The sequence below is a fragment of the Arvicola amphibius genome, chromosome 12 (assembly GCF_903992535.2).
Source record: "Arvicola amphibius chromosome 12, mArvAmp1.2, whole genome shotgun sequence".
In the NCBI taxonomy this organism is placed as follows: Eukaryota; Metazoa; Chordata; class Mammalia; order Rodentia; family Cricetidae; genus Arvicola; species Arvicola amphibius.
This window is the reverse complement of record NC_052058.2, coordinates 28,166,962-28,183,133: the sequence shown is the minus strand read 5'-3', so window position 1 is coordinate 28,183,133 and position 16,172 is coordinate 28,166,962. Positions and strand designations below refer to the sequence as shown.

Below are 16,172 nucleotides of genomic sequence, written 5' to 3'. Positions count from 1 at the left end.
ACCAGCTTCCATCAATTCGAGGTGACTGGAGCTCCTTTTCCAGTCGTCTTCTGTTGTCCAGTGTCTGTTTTTACAAACACAGTCTCAGCAGACTCTGAAAACACTGTTGTGAAATACGACCCTGAAAGCTTCAGTGTCGTGCTAGGGATTAGCCATGTTATCCCCAAGGGTTCTCAAGTGAGTCTTGCTGCCAAAAAAAAAAAAAAACCCTGCACTGTTTTCCAAAGGACATAGAGGGTATAGCCCCACTTATAGGGGTGCGAGTAATTTCTAACATATGGCTCATGATTTACTGTCTTGAAGAAACGTTTATCTGTGGCTCAGTAGCTCGGCTTTGTCAGACTTGAGATGATGAAAGTGTTTATGAGAAACGGACTTGCCAGTTCAATTATTATTTCAAGAGCCTGGCTAACAGGAAAATTATGCCATTGTAGCTGTTAGAAGCTAACCTCCAGTAGACAAAGTAGTTAATTTTATTTCCCCTATCTCTTCCCAATAATTCATCTTAAGAAGGTTTGGTCATATTTACCGATATATGCATATGTGGAAGGAAGTCTGTCCTGTTCCGTAGGTATGAATTGAGAGCAATCTGCCTGGTCCTGGATGTCACCACTATCAGAACCCAGTGTGAGATGGGCATTTCATTGTGTTTTACACTTCCTTGTTTGGGGGCTTTTCTCTCATGATCATAGCAAGTATTGTTTCCTGGATTTTCTCAGTGCAGGAAGAGTTGAGCAGTTTTCTTTCTTTGTCTGGGGAGACATGTTTCCTGGATTTTCTCAGTGCAGGGAGAGTTGGGTGGTTTTCTTTGTTTGTGTAAGGAGAGTGTGATAAGTCTTCTACCATGTCACCAGGCATCTCTGAGAACGCTGTCCATCTTCTGTCTCTGCTTGAGCATCACCATGCTGGTGCAGCAGCCGTCTCCAGTACAGGCAGCACCAGTGTGGGTTGTAACAGTCAAAGTTGCCTGAAGCTTTGTGCACACGTGGTAGCCCAGTGCTCTTGGAGTTCTTTAAACCAGGCCGGCGACAGAATATTTCTTCTTGCTGCATGTGCCCGATGAAACCATGCCTAATACTCCACCAGTCCCAGGCCCAACGCAGCCCCTTGGCTTATTCAACGGACCATATTGTTGCAACCTGATGACTTAACATCGAGTTTTTATGGTCGTCTTTGCCACAAACTGTAGTTCATTGTCACATTTTACTTAAAGAGAATACACACACACACACACACACACACACACACACACATATGTATATACACACACACACGTCCATACACAGACCCCCGCCTTTACTCCCATGGTTTCAATGGAAAGAAATTCAGTTGCTCACAGCTCTAGAGACAGAAGTCTGAAATCAGGATGCTGGCAGGGTCCTCTGCCTCCAGAAATTCTAGGAGAACTCACTCTCGCCTCTCCTCGTTCTGAAGACTGTTGGCATTCCTTGGTGTCCTTGGATGGGAACTGTGTTCCCTTCTGTCTTTACTTCTGTCTGCACAGTCTTCTCTCTGTTTACTGACTGTGGGCCTCCTCCTCTAGTCTCACCATCCTCTGAACTTGGTGTCCTCCTTTGGTCCACGTGTCTTCTGCCTAGTGCAGCTCCCACCTGGTCTTTATTCCTTTGAAGACACTGGACCTCTCTGAATTTTTTTGCCTGTCCAGATAATCTTTTCTTATCTCATTTTGAGATCCTTAATTTAAAAATATCTACAAAGGCATTTTCCAGGTGAAGTCACACTCATAGGTTCTGACCAAGTATATTATTTGGGTACAAGGTGGGGGAGAAAGGTGCTATTGAATACAGTAGATGTACCCCTACCCTGAGTCAAACATTTTGTTCCTCAAAAGAACTCTCTCTGAGTACTTAGGCCATGTTGGACCACAGAGACTGTTGTAGCCAAGACAGATGCTTTATTTGCCTTTAGGGACCTTATGGCTTGATAGAAAGTGTAGACACTGAAGTAAGGGAAAATTTGACAGTATCTAATGGCTACACTATTGCGTGATCTCCCTAGGCAGATTACCTCTATGCGTTTCAATCCACTGGTATATCTACTGGAGATAAAGATAGTAGACCTGCAGCCTGGAAGACAGTGGGTGGTGTTGTCTCTGCCAGTATAAAGACCAAATTTCACTTCCCCACCTCCCAGACCAAAGCCTGGTCTGAGCGCACTTGTAATCCCAGCTGTTATGGTAGACAGGCAGATTCTTGGAACTAGCCAGTCAGTCAGCCCGAAATGACAAGATTTAGGAAGAGACCCTGACTCAAAATATAATGTGGGAAACAACGGAGGAAAGCATCTCCATGTCAGCTTTTGACCTTCACATGTTCTTACTTACACACACATCCTTATACCTCACATACACATGCATGTACACACACACACGGGGGGGGGGCGGCAAACATTGGAGAATGTCATCACATTTAGGGTATTGTGGGGTTGTAGGGATCTGGATGCCGAATTTGCTTGCTCCACCTTAGCTCAGGTATGGAGCAGAGATGGGATCATGGGGAAGGTGCAGCATCTTTCCAGGAGATGACTTCTGCCTTCTGGAGGCAATGTTCCTAACTTGCTCCATCACCTGTCTGTCCATCTATCCCTCATGTGGTCTCTGGGCCTTACTCCCCTCGTCTTTGTTGGTCTTTTCTTGATCTGCAAGTGAAGATAATTACCGGATCTCATGGAGTTGTGGGCGAGAGCTGTGTCAGGGACAGTAAGAGCAGACTGAACTGGCTTCAGCCTAGAGAGCGTGATTGACAGTGGGTGATAGGCGCTGTTAGTTTAGCCATGCAGCCCTGGGTGTGCTGTGCTCTGGTCAGGTCAGCAGCCCAGTGAACCTGTGCATACCTTACTGACATGACCGTAGGGCAGCTCCTCCAGGTACAGACCCTGCCTTAAACTCTCTTCCTCTTTATCCTCTACTGGAACTGCAACCCCTGAGAACAGTATTCCCCTTTGTCAGTGCTGCGTGTGTCTGACCTTCTTCCCTTGTGCCCTATTACTGCTTGTCTACACCTGAGGCCACGAAACACAGGGAGTTCCAGTCCTCACACCTGAGGCCACGAGACACAGAGAGTTCCAGTCCTCACACCTGAGGCCACAAGACAGAGAGGAGGAGCACAGCTGGTTTATGGCACATCCAGATGGGGATGACAATCTCAAGGCCGGCAATTATGTGTTTCACAGAGGAAGGGCCCACTCACTGTTCCCAGAGATATGAAAAAAAAATTCACAAATGCCATATTGTATTGTGTTTTGAACCCAGTCTTCAAAGCTCTCTTTCTGTGAAACCGTGATGATGTTAATTTTTGCACATTAGAAAAGTTTTTATTTTTTTTTCCTGACTGAAGTGTCAGGTTCATTTGAACGAGGATACATTTCGAGCTGCAGAATTTGCAGGCGCTTCCTTGCTCAGTCCGTTGCCTGTGCTCATTCTTTATGTCAACCCACTGACATTAGGTTTTCACCAGTATTGATAGAACAATAAGGAAACACAGAAAGTACCCTAGAGTTGCCCAGAGCTTGCTGCAAAGACTGGAGGGAAGGCTTGGAGCAAGTTTGGAGCTGGCTTATAGATAGACACTCCCAGCAGGCCATGTGTGTTCACATGTATCCTGAAGCCCCTAGTCATGGCATGGATGATGGCTTGAAGCCAAATCTGTGGGACAGCATGAGCCAAATGTTTGGAAGTTCTACAAGGGGTGTTAAAAGTCAGCTGTGTGAAAAGCTATGCTCTGGAGAGGCAGGAAGTATGTGCTTGTGCAGGTGAGAGTCACTGGCAGGGCACCGTCCTCTGCATGCAGACGTGCCATCCCCGATAAGGAGCATCACTGTTAGATGGAGAGCAGCATGGGCTCTGGGAAGAGCGACTGAAGAAGTACCATTTCATAAGAAACGTCCCCAGGAGTGAGAGTGAGATGAGGCATCCAGATCCCTACAACCCCACAATACCCTAAATGTGATGACATTCTCTGGAAGCCGTACGGCTGGGTCTCCATTGTGCTTTGGAAATGACAAAGGTGGATTTCAGCTCTGGTTTTCTGAGGTCTGATCTTGGTCTCTCTGAGCTCTGAAGGTCCCTGCTTCCTCTTGAAAACGAAGTCTGAGATGAGGGCTTCCCTCCTTAGTGCGGGATATGAATGACATGCAATAGTTTATGCCAAGCAATTAGCAAATGCTTGGACGTGGAAAGAGGTATTGAAGAATCCGATCAAAGGAGAATCAGAGGGAGTGGGTTTGGCTTAGCACAGCCAAGGAGAGAAGTTTTCAGTTTAATGTTCTGTGGAAGTGTGAACTCTCAGCTCTGAAGTCTTTCAAACTTTAGCTCAGTGGCCCACATGGGAGATAGATGGGAGTGAGAGGCTATGCCAGCTGGTTTCCATGGTGTCTTCTAGTTCTGTGAGCTCTTACTACTTTACAGTGTTAGGTTTTGTTATAGATGAGTGTTTGAATAATGGTCTCTAACTAAAGAAGGACATGGCCTTTCTGTATAAATGTCACCATCCCTACACCATCGCCTTGTCCTTCTATGGTCTAAAATGTGGAGTATGTCTCTATCTAGAGGAGCTGTCTGCGTAGGAACTGCCCCATGCTCCTGTCGTGTGCTGCCATCTGGATGGCGGGGGTGTGCTGGGAACATGCTGTTGATTCATGTGCCGTCCCCTTCTGGCATCTCTAAAATGGGCCCTATGGCTCGAGCTGGCAAGCAGCCAGACGCTCCCTCTCTCTCATACCTTTTCAAGTGCTGGAGAGAGAAGAGGGCACGAGAGGAAACTGGCAAAAATGCAGGCAAGTGTCTGGTGGGGCTGTTTTGAGGGTGGCTGGGCCACTTTAGGTCTCTGCTTTAGAATGTGGACTGCTGAGTGTTGCACCAAGAAAGATGTTCTCAGATGGAATCCATGGAGCCCTGGGATGCCAGTTCCCCCATCGAACTCCTTTTTCCCTCTGCCTGGCTCTGGCGTTTTATAGCTCTTTACATGCTTGCTGCTGTTTATCCCTCAGGTTTTTGTTTGAATGTTACTGAAAGGAAAAGTATTGGCTCAGGACCCCCTAAAACCAAGTTCTCAGCACAAAGGAGATTTATTTGCTGCAGAGGGACAAAAGGCAGAAAATAAGAGACAAAGACAGGAGATAGAGGATGAGGGAGAAGAGGAAGGGAACAAAGGAAAAGGGGTGGCCCCAGGACAGCTCTCATGGCTGTGGCATCAGCTCTTGTAGGGTCCTATCTCTGTCCACTCATAAAATATCTTTGCCATAGAATGTGCCACCTTTACAGAATTTAGACACAGGAGAGGGGGACCGTTGGTAAGTGGCATTGTTCTACTTATTACAATCCCAGAGATTCCTTTCCCACCTTACAAAAATAAAACTCACCTCTATCCCAAGAACACCTAAGATGATCCCATCACAGCGCCCATTAGCTTAAAGTGTAATTTCATTTCATTCTTCTTAGTTTACAGACCTATCACATGTATAGCACGTCCACTCACTATCTCTGGTCTGGACCAGTCTGGTCTGGTTGAGACTGGTCTGGTCCCATAGAATCTGGTCAAGAGCAGTCTGTTCTTGTCTAGACCAGTAGAGTTCGGTCTTGTCCGGTCTTGTCTGGTCTGGTCTGGACCGGTCTGGACGAGTATATTCTTGTCTGGCCCAGTCTTGTCTGTTCTGTTCTGGTTGAGACTGGTCTGGTCCGGTCCAGTCTGGACTGGTCAAGACACGACATGACAAACACATGGCACAGACATGGCACATGCATGACAAACACATGATAAAACCATAACACACTGTGCACGCACGACACACATGATACACACGAGACACATGATGCACACATAGCACATGCATGATGCAATATGACACAATGACAAACACATGACACACATGGCAAAACACGACATGCACATGACAAACACATTACACACACGAAACACATGACACACACGACACACATGACACAATGACACATAGTGCTCACATGACAAACAATGACGCATACATGACAAACACATGACACACAGCACAATGCAATGCACATGTGACTGACACATGAAAAACACAACAACGCATGACACACACACACATGAAAACACATGTGACACACATATGACACACACTCAACTGGAACAGACTGGACAAGACTGGACCAGACAAGAATATACTTGTCCAGACAGGTCTGGACCAGTCTGGTCTGGTCAATACTGCTCTGGTCCGGTCAAGACTGCTCTGGTCTGGTAGAATCCGGTCAAGAGCAGTTTGTTCCGGTCTAGACCAGTTGAGTCGGGTCTTGTCCGGTCTTGTCCGGTATGGTCTGGTCTGGTCTGGACCGGTCTGGATGAGTATATTCTTGTCTGGTCCAGTCTTGTCCTGTCTGTTCTGGTTGAGATGGGTCTGGTCCAGTAGAAACCGGTCTGGTCCGGTCTGCTCTGGTCCTCTGGTCTGGACCAGTCTGGTCTGGTAGATACTGGTCTGGTCCCGTCTGGACCGGTAGAGACCCTTCTGGACCAGTACACTCACAGACATTCAAATATTATACTGAATAAGTGTATGTGTCCCTTTAAGTCTGTAAACTCTGACTAGAAGCAAAAGGAACTGCCACAGCTGGGGAGGCCAGAGGAATCCTAAGCTCTGCCACAGCCATGAGAGCCATCCTGGGGCCTGTAGGACCCTGCAAAGGCTAAAGAGCTAAATGAGCTTGGAGCCCTACTGATATCAAAGAGGAACACAGCCCTGATGATGCTTTAATTTTGTTCTGATATGCTCAAAACCAGCTGAGCCATCCTGGAGCTGCTAAAGCCATGTCTTTCTAACTGTTCAATGTGTATAATCTCTCGTGCCAGCAACACAAAACTAATACAGGGTGCTGAATCTTTCGCCAACCATGGGATTCCCTCGTCACTCAGTTTTTCTACACTGAGGTGAAACACACAGCTCTGAAACTTCCATACACTGGATTCACACACCAAAGTCTGAATGCTCGTCTTTTATACAGGATGTCACAGTAGATTTTGATGTAACCCGTACTCATTCTTCTGTATGCTTTAAGCATCTCTAGATTGCCTTTAATGCATTGTAAATGCCATACAAACCACTGCTACACTCTATTATTGATAGAATAATGGCAAGAAAAAGTCTCCTTGCCACGTGCAGACACATATTTTCCTAATAGATGTTTTAAATAATATTTTTTCTTTATTCATTGAAAAGTTCATATATATATATATATATATGAGCATGTGTATATATGAACGTGTGTGTGTGTGTGTGTGTGTGTCTTGATCATATGCATCCCTACCCCATTCCAAATTGTCTTTGGACTACTAATACCTTCCCCTCTCTTTTAATGACCAATTGGGTCTAAGTGCTGTCCATATGCACATGGGTTTGAAACCATCCACCAAAACATGGGCAACCTACCAATGGTCTGGCCACATCCCTAACAACAGCCAATAGTTCCTCAGCTAGTGGTGGGGCCTTGGTAGCCCCTTCCCCTTCTGTGTTGGATTACCTAAATTTTTTGTTTAGAGTTGATTAAATTTAGAAGTGAATAACTCACAGGTACAGAGCAGAGTTGTTCTTACCCCACTTCTGTGTGCCTATTCATGCTTATCTCTTAAGCTTTAATATTTAATATGACTATCAGAACTATTTATTTGTTAACGATATACATTTCTTTATGTTTTCAAGTACTGAATTTAAAATGGGAATTAGAAGGCCAAGCCAAAGTAGATACAGGGAGGTTCCCACACAGAAAGAGGGCGATCGAGATGGTACTTCCAATGTCCGGTCAAAGCCATATGGCAAACCATGAGTTTTGATCAGCACCCCAGGCTCTGAAGTCAGGCTGCCTGCAACAAATGCCTGCAGCTTATCACTTTTTTCTTGGGAAAATTACTAACTTCTCTGCTTCTGTTACAAGTGAAAAAGGATGATAATAATAGTACCTGCCTAAGGAGGTTATTCTGAGAATTAAACACATTAATATTTATAAAGTGCTTAGAAGACTGCTTAGCATAAGTAACTCCTAGCTGTTATCCTCACAGCACCTGCATTTGGCTGGAAGCACTGCAGAACATCCAGACTCCCAAGTGCAATGCATTTGTTCTGTTTCAGTGGCCAAACAGTGTTGAGCATCCACTCTTGGCTGGCACAGCAGTAGTTCCTGGGAATATAGCAGAAACAGAGTGTTCATGGAGTTTACTGCTCCATGTTAGACACACACATTAATCAGTTATACTCGGTTTTAGAAGTTAGGATAAAGTTGAACCTTTAGTCAGTAATATATAGAAAGTATATTTAAAAATTACCATGAGAGGGTATGTGAAGGTGTGGAACCTATGGTCATGTGGAGGGCCAGCTGCCAGCCTTTCTGTGATAGGTTCATAATCTATGGGTCCATGCCCATGGCTTAAAACACTGATCTCTATGACTTTCCTTTTGCTAAACTGAAACTCCAGATTCACCCCGGACCTTGCTTTTTTGCAGTCTTTATTTCTCTACTTGTAACTGGCCTATTGCATTCACCATAATGCCTTCAAGGTTCAACCTATGGTGTAATAGATATAAAAAAATCATCGCATTGTGTGCATTTTTGACATTGTGTTTGTCTTTTTAATCCATGGATGGACATTTGAGTTGTTTCTACATTTGGGCTGTACAGACCTAAAAACATTTGGGTCAGTGATGAGTTAATGATGTGGTAGTAGTGCTGAGTGAGTAGTTAAATGACGAATCGCATCTTCCAGTCTGATTTTTCTAATGGAAAATCAGGGCCTCCCCAGTGGATGCCAAATATAGGACTTCAGTTTCCAAGACTGATAGGGGTTGGTGTTTAAACTGTCTTGTTACTTTCTCATTCATTCCTCCACTCGGCCTTGGCCTATAGAGTGGCAGTAGTTTTTCTCCCCCTGTGATGCTAGGGACTGAATCCCATGCTGGCTTCACTCATGGTAGCAAAGTACCTTGCCCCTGAGCTACAGCCCCAGCCCTAAGAGTGGCAACCATGGAACACAGCTACAGATCCTTTTTGCCTTCCGTGCTGAATGCAATAGTCCTGTGAATGAGCATTACTGCTTCCTATTATGCAGCAATGCTATATAGGTTTAGACCCTCAAGGACAATGCAATCGCCTGCCTATTTTCTAGAACTTTCGGGGCTTTCTATGTAAGTGTAAAACGTGATAATACCTTGAGGCTGCCGTGCTTGGAGGATGCCCAGGCCATGTACTGAGGCTCATATGTTGGTGCTCAGAGAGATGATTCTAGCCAAGCATAGTCTTCAGATTGTTTTCCAGGTACATTGAAAGATGATTAGGGAAAGACGCCTTCTTGGGGTGACTCCAATTTTTTCTGTTCCAAGCTCCAGGCATCATGCCATAGAGATACGTCATCTCTGTTCCTCACTTCATACATTGCTGAACATAATAACATAGTATTTAATATCACTAAGTTGTGCTAGCTGGTTCATAACATAGACTTCCAGATCCATTGTGAGATAAGAGCCAGGTAAAAATACTAATCACCGTTGGGAAGGAAGTTGAGTTTTGAATGCTTTTTGCTCACCGTTGTCTACTGAAGAAAGTGTGTGATATATATGAACACTGTTTGGCCAGGCTCATCTTGGACACTATTGTCTATCCTGGTTAAGATGCTAGACTCCAGACTCTCATTAAGTGTCAAGAGATGTCACTCTAATGAGCCACTTGAGATTTCATGCCCCTATTGTAGGATCTTGGTATATTTCTAGGTTGATCACCTGGAAAGGCTTGTAGTTGGACCTGCACTGTCAGTCCCCCCACCCCTGTTCCCTTTTCTTGTTTTTAATACTGAGAACGGGTATGACTAGAAGCAGCAGCCAGAACTGAGCATCTAACTGTGTGCTGCTCTCAGGTTAGAAGGCATTGTGCTTGCATCTTCCCCGCATCCCAGTCAAGCTGCTTTCCTTTGGTCTGGAGATGGGGAGGAGGGCTGTATCCCGGGCCTCAGGTGGGGATGTGGGCTTCTGACTTGAGACTCAGAGGACTGCTTGTTTCCCACATGAATGATGTTTAACCCCAAATCTGGTTCAAAGGCAAGATTCTGAGCCAGGCCACAATGAAACCCTATGCACTGGTGTGTGTGTGTGGTGTGTGTGTGTATGTCCTCTAAGAGAGAAACCACACTTTTATTTGATTCTTTTAGAGATCTCTTACTCAGAAAAGTCTTGGGTCGAAGTGCACTTAAGCTAAACTTTCGATTCCCCCACCCTCATAGCTGGCAAGAACATCAAATTCTCCCAGGGAGCGCCATTTGCTATTTCAGATGCGTGGTGGGCACATCTTGCGGATGGCTACGGGTAGTTTCAAGCATCCAGGGAAGAACTCATCTACTGTCTGTTTGGAAAAACTTGGGTACAGAATCACACACGAATGTCTGCAGTGATTCACGAGCAGCAAAAAGTGCAGGACTGAAAAGGTGTTCTTTTTTCCTGCATCCATGCAGGCACTGAAGCAGAGAACTGCGGTTCTTTTAGGTAAAGCCTGCACGCTTCAAGGCTTAGCTTCACAGAGTGTGCTGCTCATCTGTACTCTCTTCCTCTATACAAATCCAGACCTTTCAAGTTCTCATGCTTCAGCGACCCAGGATTCTCTTGAGTCAAGGCCTTGCTATCTTCCCGGGACTAGGAGACCTTCAGCAGATTAGCAGATAGGAAGGCATGGAGTCTTAGGAGTAGCTTAGAAGTTTCTCTGGGAGGTACTGTCTTATTGCTGTCTGAGCTCCGTTGACTAGGAAACTCAGTTTAGGCACAAGACTGTTGGTGGCAGGGAGCTTCCTAACGACTCCACACTGTGAAAGAGGAGCCCAAATGTTTAGGGGTCACTGGTCCTCTCTGTTGAGGTGCTGTGAGCCTTGCCAGAATCCTAGAGATGAATGTAATGCTAAGGTGGCTCTTTGAGACCCCCGTGCACGCTGCACACAGGTTATTATAGTCTCTTACCTGGCACTAGGAGATCAAGGCTGTCCTTACAAGCTGAAGTCATGATTGACAGAGTACCGTTAAGGTAAGAATGAAAATTTCCAGCTAGGGAATGGCGGCACATGCCTTTAATCCCAGCAGTTGGGAGGCAGAGGCAGAAGGGGTGTCTGTGAGTTCAAGGCCAGCCTGGTCTACAGAGTGAGTTCCAGGAGAATCACACTTTCCAGGTACCAGGAAACGTTATTTTCTAAGGAGTGCCATAGTAGGTGAAGTTTAGTCTGGATTCTGAGCTAGGTTTCCGTCAGAGGCGGTAAGAGGATTAGGAAGAAAACCATTTCTACTTTTGGAAGCATCTTGCACAACTTCAGCATTGTTTGGCATGTCTATCCTGACGTGTTCATGCTTTGCAGAAAGTAGAGCAGCACATACCTTGACTCTGTGGCTTTTGTGTTAATTCCAATTAGTTGTTTCTTGATTATTTGTATCTGTTTTATGTAACATCAGCCTACTTCCTCAGGTTATCTTCTGATTTTTATTCTAGGACAGTATTGATTACGGTATGAAACTATCATTTCTTTGATTTCCCTCTTTTGAAAAGGTGGGTCTTGCTGTGTGGCCCAGGCTGCCTCAGCCTCCTGAGTGTTTGTGCTGCACCTTGCTTGGACATTCATTAAAGATTATTATTTTTAAACTTATTTTTATTTTGTGTATGGATGTTTTTGCCTTCATGTGCATCAGGCATGCAGTGCCAACAGAGGCCAGAAGAGGATCTGTTGGATCTCCCCGTAACTGGAGTTATGGTGGGCTGTTAGCCACTCTCTGGATTCTGGGAATTAAACCTAAGCACTCTGGAAGAGCAACCAGTGTGTCTAATCACTGGACCATCTCTCTGGCCCTCTTTAAAGATTATTTTGGCACTACCTGGTTTCAGAACTGCTGACCTGGGAGGTCCATTTTTTTTAAATAGCAGTAACTATAGACCAACTTTGAGGAGTGAGTGACATAAGATTTTCTTGTCTGTGAGGTTGGATTGCTGGACTGCAGCAATATTGGCAGCGGTGATAAGGGCTAAGTAGCTCTCTTTAGCCGTTGATGTTTATGTGGGATTCAGCCCATGGTGTATGGAACTGGGTTGGCTGTGATCTTTGAAAGCTGAATGTTGAGACTGGATCTACAAGCTAGTGTTACAGTTAAGTATACAAACTCAGAATTAAGTAAACTGTAATAAACTGATAATTTACTCATTTTCCATTAGATCATTATTTATATATTTTTTAGTTTCTGCATCTTACAAAATGCTATACAGTGAGGTCCTCCTTTATATTTTCTGTGTTTTCTACTCTAAGACAAAACACTTGATACCAGATACTTTTTAAGACAAGTGATACATTGAACAGAGAGTTCATAGTCTATACAGCATGGTGTGGGCTCTAGGAGGCCCCTGGCTGCATCATGTCTTGAAGAATGGGCTCATGGTGAGGGTGCATGCGAGAGGGTGTGGTCATGTGCAGGATGGGGTGCTTAAGGAATGGGCTTACTCTTGTAGCCGCCACTCAGGAAAGATACCAAGGTTCCGTGAGGAGTTCCACTGCCTGAGCACAGTGTCCTCTGTCTCTGATAAATCCCGTTCAGCTGCACCACCTACGTGTTCTGCCACGCTCAGAACCAAGATTCTAGTGCAACTTTGGGGGGACCCAGTGAAACAGTATCCCAGCTACCACACTTCCCAACTCCCCACTAAGTGACACCATTTAGGTGGCTCAAGTGGGCTATGGTAGATGCTGGTGCTTAATGTTTGCCAGAAGCACCTCGCGTTCACATCCTGCGCCATCTTTCTCATTTGGTAGTTCCGAGACATCCAAGAAAGAAGCAGTGCCGGGGTCTTTCAAAAGCCCTCGCCACCTCCAGGGAGCCGACAGTGCCCCCATTACTAGATCCCTTCACTCACAAGCCTCTGGAAAGCCAGAGATCCCTGTGTCTCTCTTCACATAGAGGCTAGGAGTTCTAGACTAGACTCTGTCCCTCCCAGGGCTGTGTTACCAGAAGCAACGTGTCAGCCGAGGGGAGAACATCTTAAATAATTAGGTAGAGTTTGAGAAACAATGTTTCATAAGAACGCTGATTTCTGTTGCTTGGATTGTTGAGGGTGGGATGTTATCATCCGAAGTCCAAGCTCATGATGGTGGTCGTAAGTCCCCAGTTGATCTTCAGCACATGCTCGGGTTTTCTTGGTTACTGGCATAAATGGTTGCCAAACGAGGATACTGGTTACCTGCTCATCCGCCTTATCCCAGTTAAGACCGCCTTTCAGTGTGGAATGTGTTTTTTTCTAACAGTTTTTATATCAGTGTCTCCGATCTTTATGGAATGGTGGTGTCAGTAGGTAGAAGGGATGAAAAGTAGTTAATTTAAATGCCCCTCTGGAAAAAAGCTAGATATTAATTACATTGTACACTCCCAGTTTTTACATTAATGTTTATAGAGGTACTCCATAGTGATTCTGAATTGACTTTTCTGGAACCAGAAGTGAATCTTCATGGACTCTCCATAAATGACCTCTATCAGCAGCCGGCGTCTCCGAGTCCTGTGAGTCCCTTCCTGGCGATGACTCCCACAAACTGTTGATGCTTGTGGAGAAAAACAAAACATGACACGAACAAACTTTGTGTTTCCTCTTCTGTTGAGATGGCTTTTCAAAGCCTTGGCTAGTGGTTCTTTGGAGGAAAGACATATGGCAGGGGAGCCTTCAAGCTTAAAGTTGGGATGATGCTGTTTGCTCTTTCACTGAGGGAACCTCAGCCAGCCTTCCAGGAGTTCTTGGGTATCCATCTGGCTTTGGCCAGTTTTGCCTCTCTTTTGACACAGTTGGTTTCAAATGCCAGTTTTAATTCCTTGGCATCATGAGCTGTCAGCTTATCACCCACAGATGTGATTTTTGAACAAGAACCTAACGTGTAAACTCAGAAGTGAGAAGAGATTCACAGAGACTCATCAGACCACTCCGGAAAGTGTCACAGTTGTACCGAAATGGCTCTGAATCGCTCACTGCAAACCTGCCTCAGTAGCAGAACGCCATGCCATGCGAGCGAGCGGGCGGCAGATTTGCAGCCTCGTTAGTCATTTTCCTTCTTGTATCTCCTTGCTGCGTTAGTGCTGGGAGCAGAGAGTAATAGAATTTAGTAAATTATGATCTGAAGGCTGGGCACCAGCCCGTGTTGAACAGTGTTTGGACTATGATTACTCTCTGGCTTTGTCACAGTTGACATTAATTATTGATGGAAGTTTCAGAAATAGCGCATGTGCCAGGAGCATTTCACTGGAACGCAGGCTGCAGGCGGGCGGGATGCTGAAGAGTGTGTGGGAAGAGGCACCTGTGGCTTGTTTATGTCTGCATACAGGGGAGCTGGACCCGGTGGGCTGTGTGGTAGCCGTGTAAAGGTCATGGTATAACAGAAGAATGAACCGTCAGGCTTATTTCTATCGTGTTCCTCCCCAGGAATTGCACCGAAGGAGCCAACTTCAGCCGGAGCCAGCCAAGACCAAGGCTCTCCAGACCGTCATCGAGATGAAGGTAGGGAGCTAAGCATGTTTGTCAGACCGGGCAGTGCCCGGGAGTCTGTTGTGACTGGATGGTGCCTCACAGGAATGTGCACTGCATCCAGTGTTTTTCTCTCGACACCGTGGAGGGAGCGCCGCTTCGGGCTCATTTTGCTTTTCTTAGTGCATCTCAGTTACTGGCCTTTTAATTAAAGGGCTTTTCCAGGCAAAAGAATAAAGGGCTCCAGTAGCCCTTGTTTGAATGGAGCGGGGCTCCTTCCTAGAGTGTGACCAGTGCCTTTGAAGAGCTCACTTGTCTGAACTTTACAAATGTTTGCTTCTAAACCAAGTGCCCCTCCCCCAAGAGGGAGAGGAACAGACACCTTTGAGAAACCAGGACTTGACATGGCGATGTATTGGAGCAGCCAGTGAGAAAACTCTGCTGTCCCCGAAGAAGGATACTTTCTGTTAACTCCAGTGTTTTCTTCTTAGCCAGTCTGGAAGTAAGAATACTTTATTAAATGCTTGCAAAGTATAGAAGTACTATTGAGAGGCACAGGGAGAAAGTATCTTAAGGAATAAAAAAAGGAAAAAAGATCCTCCCAACTAGGTTTAGGTCATGTGAAGAATAATCAGGTCAGCGGTGATGGACACATCTTGTTTCTGATCAGGAAACAAATGTGATTGAAACATGTTTGGTTTGTCAGTGTCTAAACATTTGAACTCTTCTATTTCCAGTTGGGTTTTTTTGTTTGTTTTTGCCAAGAGGGAAACAAATGGCAAAATTATTTATTTTAAAAATAAATTATTTTACTTAAATTGTTGTATTAAGGAGAAAATGTTTTCAGAATGACTGTGTCTGCAGTGTGCAGACTGCATGTCTGAGCTCATACTCAGAGATCCCCAGACTCCATTGTCCTATGAGAATCCTGAAGCTTGTTTGCAGATTGCTGGCTTCCTGGCTCACAGTACATAATTTCAGATTGTCTCTGCAAAGTTCCCAGACCCTAGAGAAAAACTTCAGTGACTGCTAAATTTTTGGTGTGTACAATTGCAGCGAGTTTTTTTTTTTTTTTTTTTTTTATAGCTGTCAGTGACAGTGTTTTTAACCTAAGGACTTTGTTTTCTGGTGATAGCATAGCTTTTTTTGTGACTTCGCAGCTATACTCCAGGGCAGTTCCGTGAACTAGGGCATTCAGGAGCTATGTGAGCAGGTTGGTTTGGAAAGCATCATTTGAATGAAATATGAAATAGATTGAACAGTGAGGATTAATGCTAGCTGTGGGTTGTGGTTGTTAATTCATGTAACTTTATTCTTTACTTAGAAGACAGTGGTTTATTGCTGGCATTTCAACTTCTCATTGCAACCAAAAATTAAATTAGATTGAAGGGGTAAAAAATTAAAACTCGAAAAATAAAACATAAAACATCACCCCCCCACACACACACATAGACAGAGAGAGAAACAGACACACAGAGAGACAGAGACAGAGAGAAGAGAGAAATGAGCTGGTTTTATTTTATAAGTAAGGCTCTTCCTCTCTACTACCTGCCTCTGCACTGACTGCCTCTGTGTTCACAAAAAGCAATAAGAGGATGTATGTAATATAATTCCAAATTTCCATTTCTTTAAGTAAAAGGAGAGTCTGGAGATTCTCTGAGAGGCATCTTGCCTCATA

At 44.9% G+C, this 16,172-nt stretch overlaps 1 protein-coding gene across 1 annotated transcript in view; it reads left to right on the top strand.

Moving 5' to 3' along the window:
• Window positions 1-16,172, top strand: part of Erc2 (ELKS/RAB6-interacting/CAST family member 2) — a 681,609-nt gene that overhangs the window by 223,755 nt on the left and 441,682 nt on the right. The window contains 1 exon segment of the mRNA XM_042054009.1: window positions 14,453-14,527. Coding sequence (XP_041909943.1) covers window positions 14,453-14,527 — 75 coding nt within the window.